The 23,214-nt window shown below is 56.3% G+C and overlaps 1 protein-coding gene across 1 annotated transcript; it reads right to left on the reverse strand.

Annotated features, from left to right (window-relative positions):
* Window positions 1-4,586: 4,586 nt before the first annotated feature.
* On the reverse strand, window positions 4,587-21,692 carry CRYBG2 (crystallin beta-gamma domain containing 2). The gene is given in 20 exon segments (XM_040979621.1): window positions 4,587-4,792; window positions 4,885-5,044; window positions 5,878-6,036; window positions 8,409-8,532; window positions 8,852-8,991; window positions 9,212-9,341; window positions 12,421-12,533; window positions 12,618-12,650; window positions 12,772-12,898; window positions 13,007-13,146; window positions 13,417-13,543; window positions 13,703-13,839; window positions 14,354-14,389; window positions 14,598-14,724; window positions 16,039-16,178; window positions 17,862-17,991; window positions 18,136-18,248; window positions 18,334-18,381; window positions 18,705-19,948; window positions 20,483-21,692. Coding segments are annotated over 20 exon segments (4,527 nt in total). The 3' UTR covers window positions 4,587-4,703.
* Between the last annotated feature and the right edge of the window lie 1,522 nt (window positions 21,693-23,214).

The following is a 23,214-nucleotide window of genomic DNA, read 5'->3' on the forward strand; positions in this document are numbered from 1 at the left end:
TGGGAAAGCGGCAGAGGATGGGCCAAGTGCTTGGACCTCTGCACCCACATGGAGACTGGAAGAAGCGCCTGGCTCCTGGCTTTGGCCTGGTCCAGCCCTGGCTGTGATGACCATGGAGAGGGAACCAGTGGATGCAAGATTTCTTTCTCTCTCTCTTTCTCTGCCTTTCTCTGAAACTGCCTTTCAAATAAATAAATCTTTAAACAAATTTTTAAAACATTGAAGCTTCAGCTTCATGAATTGAATGAAATCTTTTAACCCTCCTGCCTGGCTTTACTGCGGAGTGAAGGGATTGGGTAGAGGCCCCCAGGCAGCCAGCAGGTGTCCTTGCCACCCACCCCTCCCCCCCAGTCCCCATCCACTGCACTTCAGCCACCCACTGTTCCCTCCCACCTGTCCTACATTCACACAAACAACTAATCTGCTAGTTTCCTTGCCCAAACCACAAAACACAAGGTCTTAAGAACTTTCAAAAAGAATCCGTTTCTGTCTACTCGAAAGGAGAAACCTGGAGACCAGAAGCAGCCTGCCAGTGGGAACGACCAGGCCTCCCAGCCTCAGATCACTGGCAAGACAAGCTAAAAGAATCTTGCAGGATGATACCAGGAGCAGACTGCAGGCAGCATGCCAGAGAGACCAGCCCAGGGGTGGCAGGCGCCTTGAGGGGGCTCCCGTCGGGGCCCAGGACTCAGCTCCAGGGTCTCTGGGGACACAGCAAGAGCCTGCAGGCCCGAGGCTAATCTGGACCACCAATGAGTTATCATCCTGGATGAGGGCATGCCGCTGCCCAGGGCTAAGATACCACCTGTGAGGACCTTGATAGAAGGCTGCCTCTCTGGGTTTGGCTCGGCTGCTTTTTAGCTCAGGCAGGCAGGCAGATTGTTTTTGAGCTCACCGTTTCTTTTCTTTCTTCTCCTTCACCTTTTTAATATTCTTGGAAAGTCAGCTTTACAGAGAGAAAAATATTCTGTCCACTAGTTCACTGCCCAAATGGCCACAATGATTGGAGCTGAGCTGATCCAAAGCAGGGAGCCAGGAGCTTCTTCCAGGTCTCCCATGTGGGTACAGGTCCCAAGGCCTTGAGCTGTCTTCTGCTTTCCCGGGCCACAAGCAGGGAGCTGGAAGGGAAGTAGAGCAGCCAGGACATGACCTAGTGACCATATGGAATCCCGGGATGCCAGTTCATATCCCGGCAGCTCCACTTCCCATCCAACTCCCTGCCTGTGGCCTGAGAAAGCAGTTGAGGACGGCCCTAACTCTTGGGACCCTGCACTCATGTGGGAGACCCGAGAGAATCTCCAGTCTCCTGGTTTTGGATCAGCTCAGCTCCAGCTGTGGTGTCCACTTGGGGAGTGAATCACTGGACATAAGTTCTTCCTTTCTGTCTCTCCTCTTCTCTGTATATCTGCCTTTCAAATAAAAATAAATAAATCTTAAGAAAAAAAAAACCCTTCATGGAACCCAAACTCAACTTCAGCTCCTGCTTCCACTCCCCAGCTTCTTCAAAACTAAGTAACAACAAAACCCCAAACTTTCAACTCAAGCTGGCAGTGTCACAGGTAGCTCTTTGAAAGGGGTTTTTGTTGCAGTTAACCCTCCCAGAGCTCTTTTGCTCCAGGTCAGACAGGTGCACTTCTGGCCTGAAGACTCCAAGTTGCTGAGTGAATAAGCCAAGATTCAGTGCCCTGACACAGGATTCCCAGTCTACCACACAGTTGCCCAGCTCCCAGGTAGGCCCAGGTAGGCCCAGTTCCCTTCTCTAAGATCTACCTTCCTCTCTAGAACTCATCTGCCAGGCCTCCACTCACTGACAGAAAGGAAGCGACACCCTTTCCTGTCTTAGGCCCGCCTTCCTCCCCACCCCACCCTCCTGCCCGCCCGAGCACCCTTCCTGCCCCCAGGTTCAAAAGCAGCCAAGCTCAAAGAGGTGCACAGAAGCTCCCAGTTCCTCTCTGAACGCAGCTCCTGAAGGAACCTCCAAGTCCCCCTCAAGATGTGCCGCTTCCTCCCTGTCCTGCTCACCGTCAGCTTCCTGGTGATGGCTCAGGTAGGAGGATCCTCAGAAACCCCGGCGCCACAGCCAGGATAGTCCGGGACAGCAGGAGAGGGCAGAGAGGCAGGTTCCCGGGGTATCCCTCTCCCCCGACCCCAGGACCCCGTCCTCAACCCCACCCCAACACCAAGCCTTCTCCAGGGGAGTACAGGCAGCTGGCACCTGCAAGGGTCCCTGGATGCAGGAGGCTTGACTGCCCAGCCTTCCAGGCCTCCCGCCTGGGGCTAAGTTGTTCCAGGGCCGCCCCTGGCCAGGAGCCTGTGTCCACAGTGGAGGACACAGGGTGCCAGGCACACTGAGGCACCCAAGAGGTGCTGGGGAACCAAGAAGCTTGGGAAGACATGGGCCTGTAAAGATGGCGCCAACCCCACAGGGAGCTGGGGAGATTGTCCTGGGCGGTGGGGGGGGGTGGGGGGGGGAGAACCCAGGAAATGTCCAAGTGGCATTTGCTCTGCTTCTGGAGGTGGCAGTGCTCCACCCCGCCCGGCCTCCTGCAGAAGTGCCTCCGTGTCCTCGGAGGCAAAGGAGCCGCAGGGGTCTCACAGTCAACGACCTGGAGAAGGGGAGGCAGCCACCGGGCTTCCCCAGTACCCAACATGAGCAGGACCCCATGGCAGCAGGGACAGCCGGGTCCCCTTCCACCCACTCACACCCCACCAGGTGTCTGCCCACCCAGCCTGTCATTTTTGAGCCCCACAACGGTGATGGACTCTTCCCCATTTCAGAAGATGTGGCGACCATGCCATTTAAGGTCAAGATCAAGGGCCAGGGTTCCTCCAGCTCACTCTGTGGTCCATTGTGTGAAGCACAAGATGGGGACAGGGGACTGTGGAGGGAACCACAGAGGCTTGCATCAGGCTGGGAGGAGGCCCAGGTGTCTAACAGGTGGGGGGTTGAAATACCCCTCCCCTGAGCTGCCCCTGCTTCTCTTGCAGATGCAAACTGGAGTCTTCGGAGACCAGTCCTCCCCCCAGGACTCGAAACAGGGCTCCTCAGCCTCCCAGAACAACCATGCCTCTCAGGAGACGAGCCAGACCTCCCAGGGCTCGGGCCAGGCCTCCCAACCCAGCAGCGCCAGCATAGTGCGCGGCACTTTCCTTTCTCTCCTGATCATCGCTCTCTTCCACCTGGTCCACCGCTTCTGAGCCCCCTGCCTCCATCCCAGCTGACCGAGACAGCAGCTGCAAACACTCTACAGAGAATCCACCCCCTCCCTCCCCCCCTCATCCTGCAGAGAAGCCTGTGTGTGAGAACCCCCCACGCAGGGTGTGGACCTGAGCACCATGCACGGGAGATCAATAAAGCGCTTGTTGTGTATCTGCGTGTGGTCCCTTCATTGCCTCGGGCTGGACCCCAGAGCCAGAGTGGAAGCAGTACCCCAGGGCCTTCCCATGCCCCCATCAGCAGCAAAGGTGGCACCAAGATGCCCCAACCCTCACAGAATCCCATCAGAGGGCTCCTCCCCTGAGAATCACCTTGCAAAGTCCAGGGTCTCGAACCTGCCACCCTCACGGCCCCTGTAGGTCGCTTTTGCTCAGCTTGTCCTTGGGTGTGTGGATATGGCGCCCCAGAGCCGCCTCCCTGCCCCTTCAAACTCAGCACCCCCACAACCAGACAGCCCCACATCCTAGGTATCCTCAGAATGAAAGACTCAGGGAAGTCCCCCAGCCCAAGCATGCCCACATTCCCGTTTCTGGGGGTCCCCCTGCCTGCCCTAACCCTCCAGCCCCCAGGAGGGTCAAGAAGAGGCGGTTTGTTGCTTCCTACCTCCCTTTCAACACGTAGGGAAGGCCGGAAGCACCAGCAGCTGCCCTAACCCCTCTGCCCTGGGAGTGGGGGTGTCTGTGTGGGGGAGGGAAGAGAACCCACGGCTGCCCACATGGGCCTTATCCCTGGCCTGTCCTCGAGGACCCTAGCCAGAGGCCCAGGGATTGCTGCTTGATGTAGACCTGCCCACCCCCAACCAGGTTTAGGCCCAGACCCCTGATCTAGCTTCCTTCAAACGACAAACCTTTCAGCTTGAGGACTGGGTTGGGTAAGTGGGAAGGAGTCCCGTGGCCACGTTCTGCCCCTCTCCCCAGTCCATCTGCTGTACCCCCGTCACACTAGGGTGCCCTTCCAGAACTGTCTGATCCCTTGGCTCTCTTTCTTGGCCACCCTGGCCTGGCCCTCGGCATCACAGCTGTCCCCTGTCATCGATTCGATTACTCTCGTGCTGGGTCCGGTGACGTGGTCTAGCGGCTAAAGATTATCCTCGTGGTGGGAACCCTTGAGGGTGGGATCTAGCAGGCCTGGTTCCTTTTTGTGCCTCCACAGCCCAGCACAAACCAGGCTTGGAGCAGGTGATGAGAAAAACGCATCCTTCCCAAGTGGTACACTCCCCAGCAACCTGGTCCCATGGCTCCTCCTGGTGGCAGAGAGAGGTCTTACATCACACCTCAACCCAGAAGGAAAAGAAGCAGGTGCATGACGGTGATCATAGGACCAGCCTGGCCCTCAAACATCCAGATGCATGGAGACAAGGAGACTGGACAGCATATTACAAAATAGCTTATTTTCCAACAAAAATTCTATAAAAACATTTCATCCCAGCAAACCTTCCCACCCTCCTCCCCCCGTCCCCCATCTCAGGCTAGGGGAGAAGGGAGGCTCAAAGAACATGCAGCGTCCAGATCTGGGAGGCCCTTTCCTTGGTTGGTTCCCACAGCACCACATGGTCCCGGTCATAGCCCCGGCCACCTGTGGGGTGGGGGCAGATAAAGAGATGCTCAGAGAGATGGGGGCACCAAGGAGGGGACCATGCCCTCAGCCCCCTCCCCCACCTGCATTACCTTTCACATCCAGGACTCGTCCTTCAAACATCTGGCTGCAGATGTGGCCCCCATCACTGATGCTCCAGGTCTGCCGTGGCATGCGGCTCTCTGACCACAGCACCACTTTGGAGCCTGGGCTGGGAGTCCCGATCACCTGCAGGCTCATAGTAGGGGCCACCTGTGGCCCAGGAGGTCATTAGGTCTTGTCCCTCCCCACTGGGGCTCCACCCACCCCAGACACCTTAAGGCAGAGTCTCCTAGGGAAGTGACACTTCCAGTGCTGGATTTTAGGGGGTTAGGTGGGATTCAAGGTAAAAAGACATAAAGAGGAGGTCTCCTCCAGGAAGCCTCTCAGATTAACTTCCAAAGGCTTTAGCATTAGAAGAGCTGCCACAGCCTTACAGGCTGCAGGACCTTCAGCAAACTACTTAACCTCCTGTGCTCCAGTTTTCCCACCTGCAAAGAGGGGGAGGGTTGGGGGGTCACGAAAGGCATTGGCTTGGGAGCATAAGGCAGCACCTGGCACGCAGCCCCTCTCTCATCGCCCTTCTCTCTCCTCCATTGCACTTATCATCATCAGAGCTGCTAGGATCCTTCACTCACTCAAGTTGTCTCTCTCTGTCCCACTAAGCTGAGGACAGCAGAGGTCAGCTCTGTCTTCTGGCTGCTGCCCTCCCAGACCCTAGAAGACAGGCTGGTGGACAAGGATGCCCAGGTCCGCCAAGAGAATCTATCCTTGTCTACAGCCAAGTGCAGAGGTGCCTCTGACGCATCCGTGTAGATCCTGGCTGTGTAGGCTGTGTCTGGGAGCAGGGCAGGCTTGCCCTGGGGTACATCCCACACGCTCCCCAGCCCAAGGCCCTGGTGGCAGCGTACATGTCTCTGCCTCTGATTGGGTGGACCTCATCAAAGCAGGCTTGCACATACCTAGGGCCCAGGGCTCCTGGTCCCAGCCCCAACATCAGTACCTGGTTCGTTTTAGTACATGTGCTGCCGAAGCAAGCATAGTACCTGGTTCTTGAGCAGCCCATCCTCATAGTACCAAACGCAGCTGCCTCCAGCTCGGGAATCGGAAACTACCACACGGCCTGCCTTCATGTCCTCCACGTGGTCTGGCACTGCCAGGAATCCTCCCAGTGCCGCATTCCACAGGCGGAAGTAAGCCCGGCGCTGGGAGTGGGGAGACACTGAGAGTCAGGGATCCCCAGCAAGGCCCTACTCCCTCTACCCTCACCCAGGGTTCTCCAGCACCAGCTTCTGGTGCCCTCTTTCCTGACCCCAAACTACCCTTGGCTGCCTCGCAGGCGTCCCTTCTTTGCTTATGCGTTCTGAGGCCACACACACAGCATACCTCAGCACACATGTATAGCACACATTGACAGCCCACAATGCACACAAAACACACGCACAGCACACACGACACATACAGCAACTCATACACGGCACACAACAAAGCAACATGCATGTATACAACACAAAACAAATACAGACATATGCACAACACACAGCACATATGTACGGCACGCATAGTAGCACAGGAATACATGCACAGCAATGCACATGTATTCCACACACAGCACATATATGCACAGCCCACACATGTGTGCAGCACACATGCACACACACGGCTCTGTGTGCAAAAGCAGCCACAGGCCCTGGACAGGGTTGGCCAACAGACACAGCCAGGGCACTGAAGCCCATGCAAGGTGCCAACTCACACACACACACACACGAGTGACCATCTAAACTCACACGTCCTCGCCAACCCACAGGCACTGACATCTGCCACCAGGGGCAGATGTGCAGGAATGCGGACAGATAGACACAGAGAGAATCCCAGCCCCAGCCAGGCCCTCGGGCTGCTCTCAATAGCCCTGACTCAGCTGGGGGCTCAGATGGAGCTGTGGCAACGTGGCTAAGCTGAGTGTATGCCATCCAAGCATTGTTCCCAGGTATATCCTCGCTCTCCCTGCAGTCCCGGGCAACTGGCACCCCTCATTTTAAAGATGAGGAAACAGAGGTTCATGCAGGCGTGGTACTTGCCCAAATGCTGGTCCATTTCTCTGGGCCTGGTTTCCCCATCTGTAAAATGGGAGGGTTGGAGACAATCTCCACAATTTCTTTCAACAAAGAAACGTGATGTGAGATGTTGGGAATAGAGGTCTGTGCAGATACCCTCAAACACACAAGCCCTCGAGGGGTGTCCCAGACACAGGCTCAAACAGGTGCAAGTACAGAACACTCACACACACTCACACAGTCACACACATGACCTGGTAAGGAGAGCAAGCCCTCAGAAAGGCCTTTGTAAGCACGCACGCACACACACACACACACACACACACACACACACACACACACAAGAGCACTTCCAGTGCACACACAACATCACAAGGACAAGGAAGTCCTCAGAAGGTCATGCGCACATACACACACACACACAGCCCAAACACAGCTCCACCACACACAAGTCCAAGGCCAGCCATGTCCACACAGCAGGCTCAGACATGGAGGACGCATGTGCAAGCACAGGGTTTCACAAAGCCAAGAAGAGGGACGTGGTATAATTTCCTATCCTAACAGAAAACCCCTATTTTTGGAAGTCTAATGGCCATGTATCCATTCTGCTGTCAATTAAAAATCAAATATGCCTGGGATACTCATGATTTTGTGGATATGATTTCTAGGACAAGAACCAAGCAAACAAAAATGGATTGGGGGGGCGGGCCTGGTGTGATGGCCTAGTAGCTAAAGTCCTTGCCTTGCACACTCCCGGATCCCATATGGGCACAGATTCTAATCCAAGTGGTACCACTTCCCATCCAGCTCCCTGCTTGTAGCCTGGGAAAGCAGTTGAGGACGGCCCATAACCTTGGGGCCCTGCACCTGTGTGGGAAACCTAGAAGCTCCGGGCTCCTGGTTGCAGATCAGCGCAGCTCCAGCTTGGGGAGTGAATCAAGGGACAGAATATCTTCCTCTCTGTCTCTCCTCCTATCTGTATATCTGCCTTCCCAATAAAAATAAATAAATCTTAAAAACAAGTGGATTGATTTGGAGAAAAAGATTAAATAGATAACAGTTCAAGATAAGCAGCAAGGGGCTGACACCGTGGCACAGTGAGCTGAACCACAGCCTGCGACCCCTGCAACCTCTATGAGTGCCAGTTTAAGTCCCCGCTGCTTTGCTTCCCATCCAGCTCCCTGCCAATGTGCCTGGGAAGGCAGTGAAAGGCGGCCAGAGTGCTGGGGTACCTGCACCCCTGTAGGAGACCTGGATGAAGCTCCTGGCTCCTGGCTTCAGCTTGGCTCAGCCCTGGCTGTTGTAACCATCTGGGGAGTAAACTTCTTTCTCTCTGCTTCTTCCTCTCTCTTCCACTCACTCTGCCATTCTGCTTTTCAAATAAATACATACATCTTTTAAAAAGAAAAAGAGGAACAACTATGTGGCAAACAAAGCGACAAAAGTACAGAATGTTGAACGTCGGGAACACACAAAACCACAGACAGACGCACCTGGACCCGCCAGCAGCATGGGCTACCTACCTGCTTGATGGGGTATAGGGAGCCCACCCTCTGCGTGCCACTGTAGGTCAGCCAGTTGGTGATCTCACAGCTGCCCACCAGCCACTGGCGGCCCCGGAAGTCGCTGTGCTCACACAGTACCCAGCTGGATCCAGCAGGTGCCAGAGACGCAGAGAGGGACATGACAGACACACAGACAGATGGCAGAGGGCACCAGGGTCAGCATGGCTTCCACCTGTGCGCTCTGCCCAGCGGTTGGCATCCCAATGGGGAGAGGGAGGCTGGGAAGCAGATTTGCAGCTTGCAGGGCAAAGTGGTGTTCCGAGAGGCCTCACAGGCTGTGTAGACCTCTCCATCTGCACCTCTCCCTCTTTCTAGGCTTGGAGGAGAGCACTGGGCGCCCTGGATCACCATCCCCCACCTTCTCACCAGTCCCGAGATACGCGTCCCCACAAGGCACTCACATGCCACCCCGGATGCGCACGGACAGCACATGGTCGTTGAAGCCCTCGGCCTGCAGGCTCCGCACCTCCCTGTTGAGCTCGATCTCCTTCCCCTCAAAGCACTCCAGGCCGTAGAGCAAGATGGAAGGCTCCGAGAAGTGCTGGGGACAGGGACGAAGCAGGGTGAGGCCAGTGCCAGGCTGATCCTCACTGGTAACTAGTAAATGCCATGCTGGCTTTGAAGGCTCTGAGTTACAGGTGCCTGGGTTGATTCTGAGAAAGACTGGATCCAGCCCTCCAGCCCACTGGGCAGCGGGAAGCAGCCTTACTTCATCCCCTCCCACAACGGGCGGGCCTCACCCAGGTGGCATGGATACTCACCAGGGGCACCTTCCGGAGGGAGCCCAGCACGGTGGAGCTCAGACAGCCCATGGCCGTGAGGGTGGGGAACTCGCCCTCCGAAAGAACATGCTGGTCCCCCTGGAAGTCCTTCTTGTCAAACAGGATCCAGCTGGGAGAGATGGGGGAGAGTTGCTGGACAGGAGTGCCCATGGCAAGCATGCAGCAACCCAGGGCATGACAGCTCATGACCTGACCACACACTGGCCAGAGCCAGGGAGTACAGCAGCTCACCGTCCTCCAGTAGAGGGCTTGGCTGAGCAAATAGAGGAAAAGCAGAGCATGATGCAGGGACATAAAAGGACAAGGGAGAGCTCTTACAGGCTAGGAAGTGTTTCTAGGGGTCAGAGTTTTAACACACACAGGTTAAGCTGCTGCCTATACTAGCATCCCATGTGGACGCCAGTCCTAGTCCTGGCTGCTCCACTTCCTATTCAGCTCCCTGCTCATGCCGTGGGAAAACAGCTGAGGATGGACTAAGTCCTGAGGCACCCATATGGGAGACTCAAATGAAGCTCCAGGCTCCTACCCTGCCTTAGCTATTGCAATTCTCTCTCTCTCTCTCTCTCTCTTTCTCTTTCTAACTCTGACATTCAAATAAATAGATTTTTTTTAAAGAAAGTGATATCTGGGCCTGATACAGTGGCCTAGCAGCTTAAGTCCTCATCTTGCATGCACCAGGATCCCATATTGGTGCCAGTTCTAATCCCAGCAGCCTACTTCCCATCCAGCTCCCTGCTTGTGGCCTGGGAAGGACAAAAAAGGTCCTTCGTCAAGGATGGTCCAAAACCTTGGGACCCTCCAGGCTCCTGGTTTCAGATCACCTTACTTCCAGCCGTTACGGCCACTTGGGGAGTGAATCATCGAACATAAGATCTTCCTCTCTGTATATCTCACTTTTTAATAAAAATAAAAATAAATCTTTTTTAAAAAGTGATGTCTAATAGAAGTGAAGTACAAGGTTTATAGTATGCTTTCTTTTTAATTACTTATTTATTTTTATTGGAAAACCAGATATTCACAGAGAAGGAGACAGAGAAATATTTTTGTCCAACTGGTTCACTGCCCAAATGGCCGCAATGGCTGATGCTAAACTGATTCGAAGCCAGGAGGAGGCAGGAGCTTCTTCTGGGTCTCCCATGAGAATGTAGGGTCCCAAAAGTTTGGTCCATCCTCCACTTTCCTAGGCCACAAGCAGGTAGCTGGGTGGGAAGTGGAGCAGCCAGGGCACTAACTGGTACCCAGATGGGATTCCAGTGGTTGCAAAGTGAGGATTTAGCCAACTTATGACAAAATGTATGTGCCACAAAGTTTACCTTTTCCAAGTATACAACACAGTGGCTTCTATTTTATTTATTTATTTCCCATACTTACAAGGGTTTTTGTTGTTGCTGTTGGTTTTGCTTTGTTTTCAGAGAGAGTGATAGAGAATGAGGGGGAGAAAGAGAGAGAACTTTCATCCCCTGGGTGTGACCCAGGACTGTGACAGCCTGGACTGGATCTAAACCAAGCCAGAACAACACGTGGGTAGCGAGGACCCAGGCACTTGGACCACCACCCGCTGCCCCAGGAGCACTAGCAGAAAACCAGGTTGTCCGGAAGAAGCCCAGGCACCTGGATGACGCGTGTGGTTTGCACCCCACATTGGAGTGCCCGGGGTTCGAGGCCTGACTCCACCCCGATTCCAGCTCCCGGCTGATGTGCATTCTGGGAAAGTAGCACATGACTCAAATCGCTGGGTTCCTGACACCCTCAGAGGAGAGCTGCAGGGGGCTCTGGGCTCCTGGTTCCAGGCCGGCCCAGTAAGGTCTTGGCAACATGTGGGTGAGTGAATCAATAGGTGGGACATCTCTATCTTCCAAATAAATATCGAAATTACTTTAAATACATGCACAGATTCCAAGAAAATGAATTCAACAGAGGCATTTTTGAGATAGTGGGAGAAATTGGAACAGGGAGTCGGTGCATGGTAATTTTAACAAAGTATCATGACTTATGTTAGCTATGGCAATGACTCTAATATATTATTAGAGTCTAATATAGTCTAATATATTCTCCAACGAACAGTTGTTAGGTCAGAGATTTAAATTACTTGTTTAAAAAAAAAAGCAGAAGATACTTCAAAGAAAATTGGGATTCTATTTGGATTTTGAATATGAGAGGCCTTTAAGAAATACGTATTATTTAAACAAGTATTCATGGAAGCTGACACCACGGTGCAACACGCTGAGCCTCTGCGTGTGGTGCCGGCATCACATATGGGCACTAGTTCTCATCTCAGCTGCTCAGCTTCAGATCCGGCTCCCTGCTAATAACCTTGGAAAGGCACCGGAGGAGGGTCCTACTGCCTGGGTCCCTGCCAGCCACATGGGAGATCCTGATGAAGCTCCTGGCTCCTGGTTTTGGCCTGGTCTACCACTGGCCCTTACACCCATCTGAAGAGTGAGCCAGTGAGTGGAAGATAGCTCTCACTATTATCTTTTTCCCCTCTGTCACTCTTTCAAATAAATGAACATATCTTGAAAGAAAAAGAAAGCATGCAAAATATTTCTAAAAGGAAATAAAATAGACAACAGAAAAAAAGTTATTCGTGTGTTTGAAAGTTTTTCTACCACTGCTTCTTGGCCTCTTGGCTGAGTGTGAAAGTTTTTCCACCAAAAGAAACTTATCTCGGGGCCAGCACTGTGGCACTACAGATAAAAGTAATCCCTGGTGTGCCAGTTCAGATCTTGGATGTTCCACTTCTGACAGCTTACTTCTGGCAGCATGGGAAAGCAGTAGAAGTTGGTCCAAATGCTTGGGCCCCCTGCACCCGTAAATGAGACTTGGATGAAATTCCTGCCTTCAGCCCAGACAAGCCTGGGCCATTACAGCCATCTTGGGGACTGAACCAGAAGATGCAAGCTCTCTCTCTCTTTCTCTCTCTCTCTCTGACTTTCACATAAATAAATCTATAAAAACATAATTTTTTTGTTATATTTTCTGTGAACTTTCTTTTGAAATATTGTTATCTTATACCATCTGCCTTTTCCATTTCCCATGAGAAGTGTATTTTGTTTACTTTCAAATTGAGTGACTCAAGACAGAACAGGAAGCCGAAGGCAGGAAATCGTCTGAAATAAAGTCTCAAGCTGAGTCCAGCCCCAGGTAGGTGTGCACATCTCACCCTCCCTCCCCCAGAGCATCCTCACCTGCCGCCATGCACACGGCAGGACTGGGGCTGGAAGGATGCAGGCAGAGAGGTCTGGTCCTCCTCAAAGGAGATGTGGTGGCCCAGAAAGCCAGGGCTGGAGAAGAGCTGGATCTGGTGGTACAGAGCAGAGGGGATGAAGGCGAAGGGAGGCAGTGGGGTGGGAGGCAGGGCAGCCCCTGCGGAGCACCTCCTTACCTTGGAGACAAAGTGCAGGTCGTGCTCTCCCACCTGAGGGGAGAGACCAAAGTTCAGAGACTTAAGGACGGGACCGGGACCTATCCTCGGTCCTCCATGGGTCCTATAGTGTCCAGGTTGCTTTACTTCCAGGAGGCCCAGCCCCTGCACGCACCTGCAGCACCGGCTGGAGAGAGGCGAGGGCACTGTTGCCCGAGCCCCAGTCGTCGCAGTTGCGATACACGCCCTTCTCCAGCACGTACTGCTCCCCGGAGAAGCCCACCGCCTCATAGGCCACCCACCTGCACAGAGCGGGGCACGAGTCAGCCAGGCAGGGGCAATGGGAGCCCCTCCAGGAGCCGTCCCTCCCGGCCCAGGCCCTCCCTGCTGCGCGGACCCAGGTCACTCACACGCCGCTGAGTACGTGGATGGCCTGCGTGCGAGGGCCGTGTCGCTTTAGCTCTACATCTGGCAAGGCGGTGCTCACCTCCACACCGTGCCCCCGGAAATCCATGGCCTCAAACAGCACCACGGCTGGATCCCCGAAGTCCTGGCCCGCAGGGACAGTCAAGTGTCTCCAGGAGTGCCCACACAGTCAGGATGCAGCCCACCCCAGGGATTCAGGGGTGGGGACTGGGGAAGGGTAGGGGTGGAGGTCTGGCAAGGCCTCAGGGAGCGCTTCGTGGGAAGAATGGTACACCTTGCCAAGAGGTGCCGCCTTTCCCGTCCAGACATTGTGCTGAGCGTGGTGGGGTGGGGGTTAGGCTGCCAGAGGGGAAGCAGCCAGAGACGGAGGGATGGTTCAATCGCCCTTGCTTACTGTCCGAATGACCCGCAGGGAGGTCAGCTGCTCATCATAGCCTCCCCAGTGTGACCAGTCGGCGTACTCTCCCTCTTCCAGCAGATACTGGTGGCCCCTGAAGCCCTCCTTCTCGTAGCCCACCCAGCTGGGGGAAGAGGGAGGGTGGACAGACAACACTCAGTGGCAGGAAGCCCAGGACGGGTCAGACAGCTGACCTCCCCAGGCAGCTTGGGGTGTCTTCCCATCCCTTAGGGCACGGGACAGTGGGGGCAAAGAGATAGAAGGGGCGTTCCGAGTCCCTCACCAGCCCCCAAGGATGCGCAGGGATCCCACAGAGGCCAGCTGGGGGCTTTGGTCATCCTCTGGCTGCTGAAGGTTGTAGATGTCTCTGCTCACTTCCCAGCTCCGGCCGTGAAATCCCGGGGCTTCGTACACCACGGCCTGGGGGGAAGGAGGGAGGGGTCGTGTGGATGGGCCTCATATGGCACAGCTGGCAGGGGGACTGGGGTCAGGTGGTGGGCCTCATATGGCACAGCTGGTGGGGGCACTGGGGTCAGGTGGTGGGCCTCATATGGCACAGCTGGCGGGGGCACTGGGGTCAGGTGGTGGGCCTCATCAGGAGCCAGGCACACGCTGCCAGCCCACTATCTGTCCTGCTCAGCTTCCTGAGCTCTGAGTGCCCAGACGCCATCCCTTCTTTGTTTGTTTTGTTTTGTTTCGTTCACACACACCATCCCTTACCCGATACCCGTCTCTGACCTCTAGCCCGGTCCACAGACAACAGGTGCTGATTCCCACTGAGCCCACCAGCTTCTGGCCTCCCACATCCGGTTTTGGCCTCCACCTGCCTTCTCTCTGGTCTCTCAGTCCCAACCAGAACAGCCACCCCTCCACTCTCACCCTTGCCTCCCCCCTCCCCGCCCTCCTTGACCCTGAAGCCCACATCCTCCCTTACCTTGGGCTCCTCCGGCCTCTCCACGCTTGGGCAGCCCTGCAGAGGAGACAGCTGCTGGCAGATCTGGGGTTTTCTCCATGCTGACACTCCACAAGAGCTGACTTCACGTGCTCTCCCCCGACCCCACCCCTCCTTCTCCTCCAGTCCCATCCCTAGTCTTCCCTCCTCTCCTTCCCCTGGGCCTTTGCGGGGTACCAGAGGCAGAGCTCACACCCTCGGGCCCGTGGCTGTGCCCAGCTCTTACCAGTCGTACAGGCTTCAGTGAGCCCACGCCTGGGTCAGATGCACCCCAGGCCTCCAAAGTGGGGTACTCGCCGGGCTCCAGGACATAAGGGGTCTCTTCAAAAAAAGGCTTGGGGTACAGCAGCCACCTAGGGGAATGCAATGAGGTCACTGTATCCCAGGCCCTAAGAGACAGCGCTTGGAGGGCAGGAAGAAAGGACTGGAGGGGAGGAGGAGATTTGGAGAGGAGACCCCCAACCTGGGGTCCTGGGGGGATCTCTTTTAGTAACCATCTCATGTGCACCTCTGTCCCTCTGGCCTGGCCTTTTTCTGTTCTACACAGCAGCTAGAAGAGCCCTCCAATACATATATCTACTCAAAAACCCCAGTAGTCGGGGGAGGGAAGAGGGGACAGCAGGCTGAGCTGCCACCTGGGACACTTGTAGCCCACAATCAGAACGCTGATCCAAGTCCTGAGCACGCAGCTTCCTGCTGGTGCACATCCTGGGAGGCACAGATGATGGTTCAAGAACTTGGGTCCCTGCCACCCACATGGGAGACCTCGATTGTGCTTCTCCAGCCTGGTGCAGCCCTGGCTCTATCAGGCATTTGCGGAGTGAACCAGCAAGTGGAAGCTCTCCCTCTGGCTCCGTGGTTCTGTCTTACACAGATACATACATAAAACACAGTAATTCCCTGTTGAGCTCACACTACAGTCTGACCATACAAGGAGACCTTGTGATTCGGCCCCTTCCATCGGGGTCTCCCACCTCTCCACTGGCCAGACTGGACCTTTAAAGTGGACTAGTGTGATGGCTCAATGGCTAACTCCTCGCCTTGCAGGTGCTGGGATACCATATGGGCACCACTTCATGTCCCATCTGCTCCACTTTCCATCCAGTTCCCTGCTTGTGGCCTGAGAAAGTTGAGGAGGACAGCTCAAAGTCTTGGGACCTTGTACTCCTGTGGGAGACCCAGAAGAAACTCCTGGCTCCTGGCTTTGGATATGGCCCTTTGGGGAGTAAACCAGCAGATGGAAGCATTTTCTCTCGCCTTCTCTCTGTAAATCTGCATTTCTAATAAGAATAAACATATTTTTTAAAGTGTATCTGCCTCAATTCTGTTTCTTACTCTTCTCCCCATTCATTAAAGAAACAAATATGTAGCGGTATCACAGATGGGCCAGGCTCCATATTTGAGCACCAGGATACAATAGGAGACACGCGGCCCTCCTAGAGTGGATTCTTGGCCCACTCCGCCAGGCTCAGTGGCCTCTACACCTAGGAGTCTTCTATGACATCTCCGTCCATCCCCCAACTCTGGGACTTTGCCTTCTCCTTGCCTGTCCCCATCGGTACCGTATCCAGAGCCCACTTGGAGGTGGGCAGTGTGCCCTGCCACCTGTCCCCAGCTCCCAGCACAGTGAATGGTAAATGAAGGGAATCCAGCATGGCCTCACTCACAGTCCTGCGGAGACAATAGCAGATGCCACCTGCAGGGGCTGCTCCATGCCCTCGGGGTCCTTCAGGGCCTCCGTTAGCTTCACTTGCTCCCCCTTGAAGCCCTCCTCAGAGAAGAGGTTGATCTCTGGGGTGCGGTAATCCTGTGGAAGGAGGGGACAGAAATCTATATCAGCCCCTTGCCTGCTCCCCGTGTCAGTCTGGCCAGGGGCGTCTGGAAAACATTTGTGATTGTCTCCCCATAAACCAAGGGGTGACTAGAGTGCTCCCTACTAGCTCAGCCAGGCAAGCCCGAAACTGCAGTGCTTGCTGGTCCCTTGCTGGGCCGAGGAGACCTGAGGCCACAGTTCCCAAGAGAACCTGCCAGGCAGCGGCAGGCCGTTCCCTGCCTTTTGGTAGCACGCCTTCTAGACTGTTGGAGGACTGGGCAAGGTGGACACTTGCTGCCCGAGGTCCCGCATTGACCCTCCATTTAGGTTGACCCTCTGTCCAATCAGCAGATCCTCTCTGCCCTCTAGGGGTTCTGGGGCCATTTTCACTTCTTCATCACATGTTTAGGAAGTGTTACTGAGTAGAAGGCACTGCGTCAAGGTCATGTCCTATCCTTTCTCATTTCGTTTTCCAAGTCCATTCACAGGCAAGGGAGGCTCAGCCCGGGGGAGGATCAGCAACCTGCCCAGGGCCAAGAACAGAGCTGGGTAAATATGTTCACTGCTGCAACCCAGCCCTCCCATCTGCCTGGCACACAGGAGGTACCCCATGGGCACGGAGTCCAATGAACCCAGGACCAGCCGACTTCAAAGCCTTTGTTTTGCTCTTGTATCTCATCACCTCCCACATGCAGTTGAATTTACTGGGAAAAGCTCATACTAAATTGCTCAAGCATGTCTCTGAATTTGAGTACACTGATCCCTCGCCTGGGCTCTTGTCCTAGGGAAGGCTCGGCAACTCACACCTGCAACTGCTCTGGGCTCAGTTAGCTGTGCTTTCATGGAAACAGAACGCATGAGCTAGCAGCTAAGACATCCACATCGCACGTCAGTGGGCCCAGGTTCGACTCCCGTCTCTGGCTGACTCCAGCTTCCTGCCACTGAGGACCCTGGGAGGCATGTTGCTGGCTCAGGTAGTGGGGTTCCTGCCACTTGTGTGGGAGATGAAGATGGAGTTTCTAGCTCCTGGCTTCAGCCAGTCCCAGCTGTGGTAGGCATTTGGAAAGCGAACCAGCAAATAAAAGTTTTGTCTGATCTCTTTCAACACCTTTCAGATAAATAGATAAACCAAGCAAAATGTTCCCAAACAAGCAAAAACACCTTCAGTGTCACCTAGCCCTTTCTTTGGGATCACCCTAGTGCCCGGCTAGCTTTGCTGCATTTAATTTTCATAGCTTAGGAATGTGTCCTGTGAACAGAGTACTCTGACTTTACAAATAGGAAATGACAATGTTGACTTTTCACACCACAGGCCCCTCCCTCAGACGTGCCCCTGGGCTGCCAGTCCTGTCCCTCCCTTGTTCCCAGGCCCTTTCTCCTTCCGGCAGCCAGCGGGATGCTTGTAAATCCCCAATCTGGTTATATGACTTTCTGCTTCAAACCAGCCCTTACTCGAGCTGACTGTACATCCTGCAGGGCCCGCCCACCCAGCACCTGGCACAGTGCCTGGCGTGCAATAGACATTCCTGAGCATCTGGCACCAAATGCCTGAAGTGCCCGTGTCTCTGGGGTCTGCCTCCTGTCATCTCTCTCTATCTCGGAGGGCATGTTCACTCTCAGGGTTGGGGTTCAAGGGGGGCCAGGGCGACCCCCAGCCACTCACTCCAGCCCACTTACCTGGACTACCCTCCTTAGGGAGCCAATGCTATGGGTGCTCCATGCTGGCTCCGGCACCCTGAGCTCCATGTCACCTTCAGGTAGGACCAGCTTTCGACCCCGGAACTCCGGCTCTTCGTATAGCACCCAGCTGCAGGCACAGAGACCCCAGAGTCACAGGGGTTGGCTGTATCTGGGGTCTCCAGTGAGCTGGTATGGTCACTGCCAGGCTGGTCCAGCTGCACCCTGCTGCCCTCTGCACAGCCAGGGCCCCCACTGGGCGCTCCTCACTCACCAGCCTCGAATCACCCTGATGGAGGCCACAGGGGCCCAGCCGGAAGCGTCAGCAATGTCTTCCCAAACCTCCCTGCTGTCACCTTGGCAGCTGGGCTCGGAGAAGAGAATCACCTGAGAAGGCACAGCCACCGGAGGCTTCAGAGCCCATCCCCAGGCCCTCCACCACCACCCCTGCCCACTTACCCCATGCCCCTACCTTCCCAGGCCTAGTGTTCAGCTTGCCCTGGGTCTTCAGCGCTGGACTCTAGAACAAAGGAACCACAGAAGCCTTATGGGGGTCGCCTCCTTACAGTCCCCCTGCAATCTGCTATTCCAGAAATCCTGGCCCTCCCTGCTGGCCTTTACTGCCAAGGAACTGGGTGCCCAGCAGCCCCATCTGTAGCTTCTGGGGTGCCCACTGGCACCCATACTTCATACTTCTGACTACATGGACAGAGAGAGCAACCAAACCAGACTTAAGACCACGTCCTCCTGCCTCTAGAGACCCTTGATTCCCTCTCACCTCCCAACCCCAAGCCCATGGAGCCCCTACTGCCTGCCTAGTTGCCCATCGGAGGCATTACTCACCCACCCCTCCGGGTCCTGGGTAGGTGAGGTCTTCTCTGCCGACAGACTTTCACTGCAGAGCAGAGGTAACTGTCCCGGCACCTTCCTGACCCCTGGTGCCCCATGGGGTGGCAGAGCGGATAGTTTGGTGCCTAGCGGTTCTGGGGTCGTGGTCTCCTTGGCAGCGGGCATCAGATTGCCAAAGAGAAGGCTGCCGCCAAGCCGGGAGGTACGCCTGCTGCTGGCCTGAGCTTCCGGCCCCAGCTCAGGCTGGGGGCCCTTGGCACCTGCTACATGCTTTTTCATCATCTCCAGAGGCGAACAGGAGCCCTGGCTGGGCCTGGAGGGTCGCAGGTCCCATGAAGGTCCGGGCTTGGCTTTTTCCTGTTTGAGTTGCAGCTTCTCGTCATCACTCAGGTAGGGGTTCTCTGGCTCCTCCTCCTCCTCTTTCGCTTCCTCTTGCTGGTCCTTCTCCTCCAGCACCGGCACCTGCTGTGGACTGGGGGTCAGCACCCAAGGCCCAGGCTGGTCCTCTTCGATGGCAGGGAGCGTGGCATACATGGCTAGGTAGGAGGCGCGGGGGGCTCGGGGCAGCCGGTGGGTGCGGAGGATCTCGGGGGGCTCCATGCTCCGCAAGGTGTCCAGGAAAATCTCCAGGTCTGCGGCCAAGGCCAACTCCTCCTCCTCCCTCGACGGCTCCAGCGGTGGCTTGCCGTCGATAGAATCGGGGACAGGCTGGGATTCCACACTGACCTCTGCTTCCACTGGCACTGGACCAGGGGTGTCACCTGGGCTGGGGGTCACTTTGTCCACAGAGGAAGATGGGGCAAGGGGAGCAGCAGGGTCTTGCACAGCTTCTGTGTGGGTGGGAAGTGGTGCCGCTGAAACACCGGAGTCCTGGACAACCTCTTTTGCTGTGGGAGATGGGAGGGGGCCCCCTTCAGAGCCCGGGCCAGCCTTATCCTGCTGGGGACAAGGAGCAGCAGGGACAGCTGGGTCCACTTCAGTCTCTACCTTGGTGAGGGAGGAGGCAGGGCTGTCTGCAACATCCTGCACACTCTCCTCCTGCCCGCTGGGACCCCCGGCCGTCTTGCTGGGTTTGGGGGATGAGGTGGCAGAAACATCCTGTAGCATCTCTTTCTGGCTGGGGACTGGGTCAGCAGGAGTCCCAGAACCCTGAGCCACCTGTTGCTCCAGAGGGAGGGTGAGGCTGGGGACCTCTGTGGCGTCCTGGGACTCCGGAGGGAGGGAGGGGCTGGGGACCTCTGTGGCGTCCTGGGACTCCGGAGGGAGGGAGGGGCTGGGGACCTCTGGGGCATCCTGGGATCCCCGAGGGAGGGAGGGGCTGGGGACCTCTGGGGCATCCTGGGATCCCCGAGGGAGGGAGGGGCTGGGGACCTCTGGAGCATCCTGGGACCCCCGAGGGAGGGAGGGGCTGGGGACCTCTGGAGCATCCTGGGACCCCCGAGGGAGGGAGGGGCTGGGGACCTCTGGGGCATCCTGGGATCCCCGAGGGAGGGAGGGGCTGGGGACCTCTGGGGTGTCCTGGGACTCCGGAGGGAGGGAGGGGCTGGGGACCTCTGGAGCATCCTGGGACCCCCGAGGGAGGGAGGGGCTGGGGACCTCTGGGGCGTCCTGGGACTCCCGAGGGAGAGAGGGGCTGGGGACCTCTGGAGCATCCTGGGACCCCCGAGGGAGGGAGGGGCTGGGGACCTCTGGGGCGTCCTGGGACCCCCGAGGGAGGGAGGGGCTGGGGACCTCTGGGGCGTCCGGGACAACTGGGGAAGATGGAGAAGGACATGCTGGACTGGGCACAGCCTTGCTTCCTGCCAAGGACGAGGCAAGATGTTTTCCAGGGATAATGATGACCTCACTCCTCACTGTGGGTGGGACAGTGGCCACAGGGGCATCGGTGGACACTTCTGTGTTCATAGGTGGCAAAGCATGGGGAGAGGGCTGGACCCCAGGCTGAGTGGGCACCACAGGCTGCTCTGGAGAGTGAACCAGGCTCACAGAGGGGCTTTGGGTTTGAAGCCTGGGAGAGGAGGGAACTGGGATGTGGCCAGAAGCTTGCACAGGGAGCTGAGTCGGCCTGGAGGTTCCCAGCACCGTGGGACACTCACGGGCCTCGGCATCCGGGGCTCTGCCCTGCTCTGGTCCCAGTTGGACTATCGGCACGTCCTGGTTGTGTGGAGAGGGTGCAGTTGCTGGGCTGCCTGTCCTCCCTGTGCCACCCAGGCCTGGGCTCCTGGGTGCGGCAGCTGTAGGTCTGGGGAGGCGGCTGGCAGGCATCAGGGTATTGAGCAGCTCCAGGGCCTGGCTGCGGCTAGGGCCACCCTCTGGCGTGGGATTTACCACCACTGTGCGGAAAGCGCGGGCCACATGGCGGCCCCTCTGCAGAGTCTCGGCAGACAGCGAGGGCCCCACGGTCACAGTGCTGCTCACCCGGCGGTCCACGGAGCCTCCCACCACCGTGGTGGCCCGCACCGTGCGCATCACCCGTAGGTTCCGGGAGCTCCCATTGGAGAGGCCGCCCGTGGGGTGGGGACTGGGCTCCCGGGGCCCAGGCAGGGGCACCAAGAGTTCCACATTCCTAGCTGTGGTCCCCAAGCTTGAGGACTCAGACCTGGAAGTCGGGGGGCTGCTGTCACTATGGTCCGCAGCCTCCTGCGGCCGCCCACTTGGCCTTTTCTCCTTGGGGGGCGGTATGTACTTCCTGGAAAAGATGGGCCCATGGCTCTGGAAGTTTCTGGAGCCGACTGCTTCCCGTGGGCCCGGCTCACTTGAGCTTTCCTCCTCCCGGGTAGCAAAGCCGTTCACTTCTTCCCGATGGTGGTTATATGCCAACAGCTCCTCCTGGGGCGCGTTCCTGCTGGCCCCGGACACCAGAGACACCTTGTGGAAACGATGTCTGCTCTCTTCTGGGGCAGGGGACCGCTGCCACCAGGTCAAGGTGGCACTGACCACTCGGGTTTCAGTCCGGGCTGGGGGCCCCCCTGCCTCCTCCATGTTAGGCCCCGGCACGCTGTCCTGAGGTGTCCTCGTCTTGCTGTAGTCCAGCTCCCTGCTGTGGGTGCCAACAAGAAGACAGAAGTCAGGGATGGAAAAACTATCCCTGTCCTGCCGTGCTGTGAGGCCAGATGGCCTCAACTGCTTCATCTGTGAAATGGGTATATTTCAGTTTCGACTTGACTCATTGGAGAGCACCAGCCTTCCCCAACATGCTCCCTGCTCTGAAGCCAAGGCCCGAGCCTTGGCTTGGAAGGAAAAAGAAGGGAGAGAGTGGACAGGGAGTCCTAGGACTCTGACCGAGGAGCCCTGAGTCAAGTTGTCCAAGAGCTCCGAACTGGGCAGGTATCATTCCCTGTTCCCTGTCACACACAGGCTCCTTGAAAGGGAATTTAAGGAACCCTGGGCTTTGGCCTCCCACACAGCTGGGCTCCCTCTGAACCTGCCATCCATCTGCTGGGTGACCTTAGTAGGATAGCTGTCCCATTTCAGTGTCAGGGTCCCCAGCCACAAAACTGGAGCCCTATGACCCTGTGCTTGCAGGGTCTCTGGAAAGAGAAAAGGATGGATATTGACTTTATCAACTAAGATGCCAGCTCAAAAGCTCCCTGGTGGGCCTGGTGTGGTAGCCTAGCAGCTAAAGTCCTCACTTTGCATGCTCCAAGGTCTCACATGGGTGCCGGTTTGTGTCCCATCAGCCCCACTTCCCATCCAGCTCCCTGCATGTGACCTAGGAAAGCAGTGGAGGACAGCCCAAAACCTTGGGGCCCTGCACCCGCTTGGGAAACCCAGAAGAAGTTTCTGGCTTCAGATTGGTGCAGCACTGGCCGTTGTGGCCACTTGGGGAGTGAATCAATGGATGGAAGATCTTCCTCTCTGTATATCTGACTTTCCAATAAAAATAAAATCAACCTTAAAAAAAAAATTTATCCTACTGCCTCAAGGGACACTGAGCGTGTGCTGGCAGGAGCAACGTAGCGTGCTAGGGTCAGAGGGCGTGTCCCAGACGAGCCCCCCTTGGCACTCTGGCCTTTCAGAGTGTCCCCTTCCTCAGTTTCCTCCTTGGCCATCAAACAGATGAGGAAACAGGGGCAGGGAGGGGGTTGACAGGTACTAGGCTGCCAGGCTAAAGTGAGTTCACATCTCTGGGATCCATGGCCTGGCATCTCCCGCCCCGAGGCTGGGGCACAGCCGGCCGCTCCCCAGCCCAGTTCAGTACCGCTCAGCTCAGCCTCCCGGCTTGCAGGGTGGGGCCTCCATTATTTTTTCTGTGACCCTCCCTTGGTCTCACCTTTGCTAAGCTGAGGGCCAACAACCCCTGTCTAAGACCGCTCAAGCCTCCGTTTCCATAGTAACCACAACAACAGACCTTGGCTCAGGGGCTCACCCTGCCCCAGACACCTTGCGAAACGCTTTTGCATTCATTGTCCTGCGTGACCTTGGGGTGACGCCTCGAAAGAGTCCCTTGAATTTCAGACCTCATAAAGAATGAATGATGAAGAACTTGCCAACAAACATTCCC

The sequence above is a fragment of the Ochotona curzoniae genome, unplaced genomic scaffold (assembly GCF_017591425.1).
Source record: "Ochotona curzoniae isolate NIBS_2020 unplaced genomic scaffold, NIBS_Ocur_1.0 contig_3255, whole genome shotgun sequence".
Taxonomy (NCBI): Eukaryota; Metazoa; Chordata; class Mammalia; order Lagomorpha; family Ochotonidae; genus Ochotona; species Ochotona curzoniae.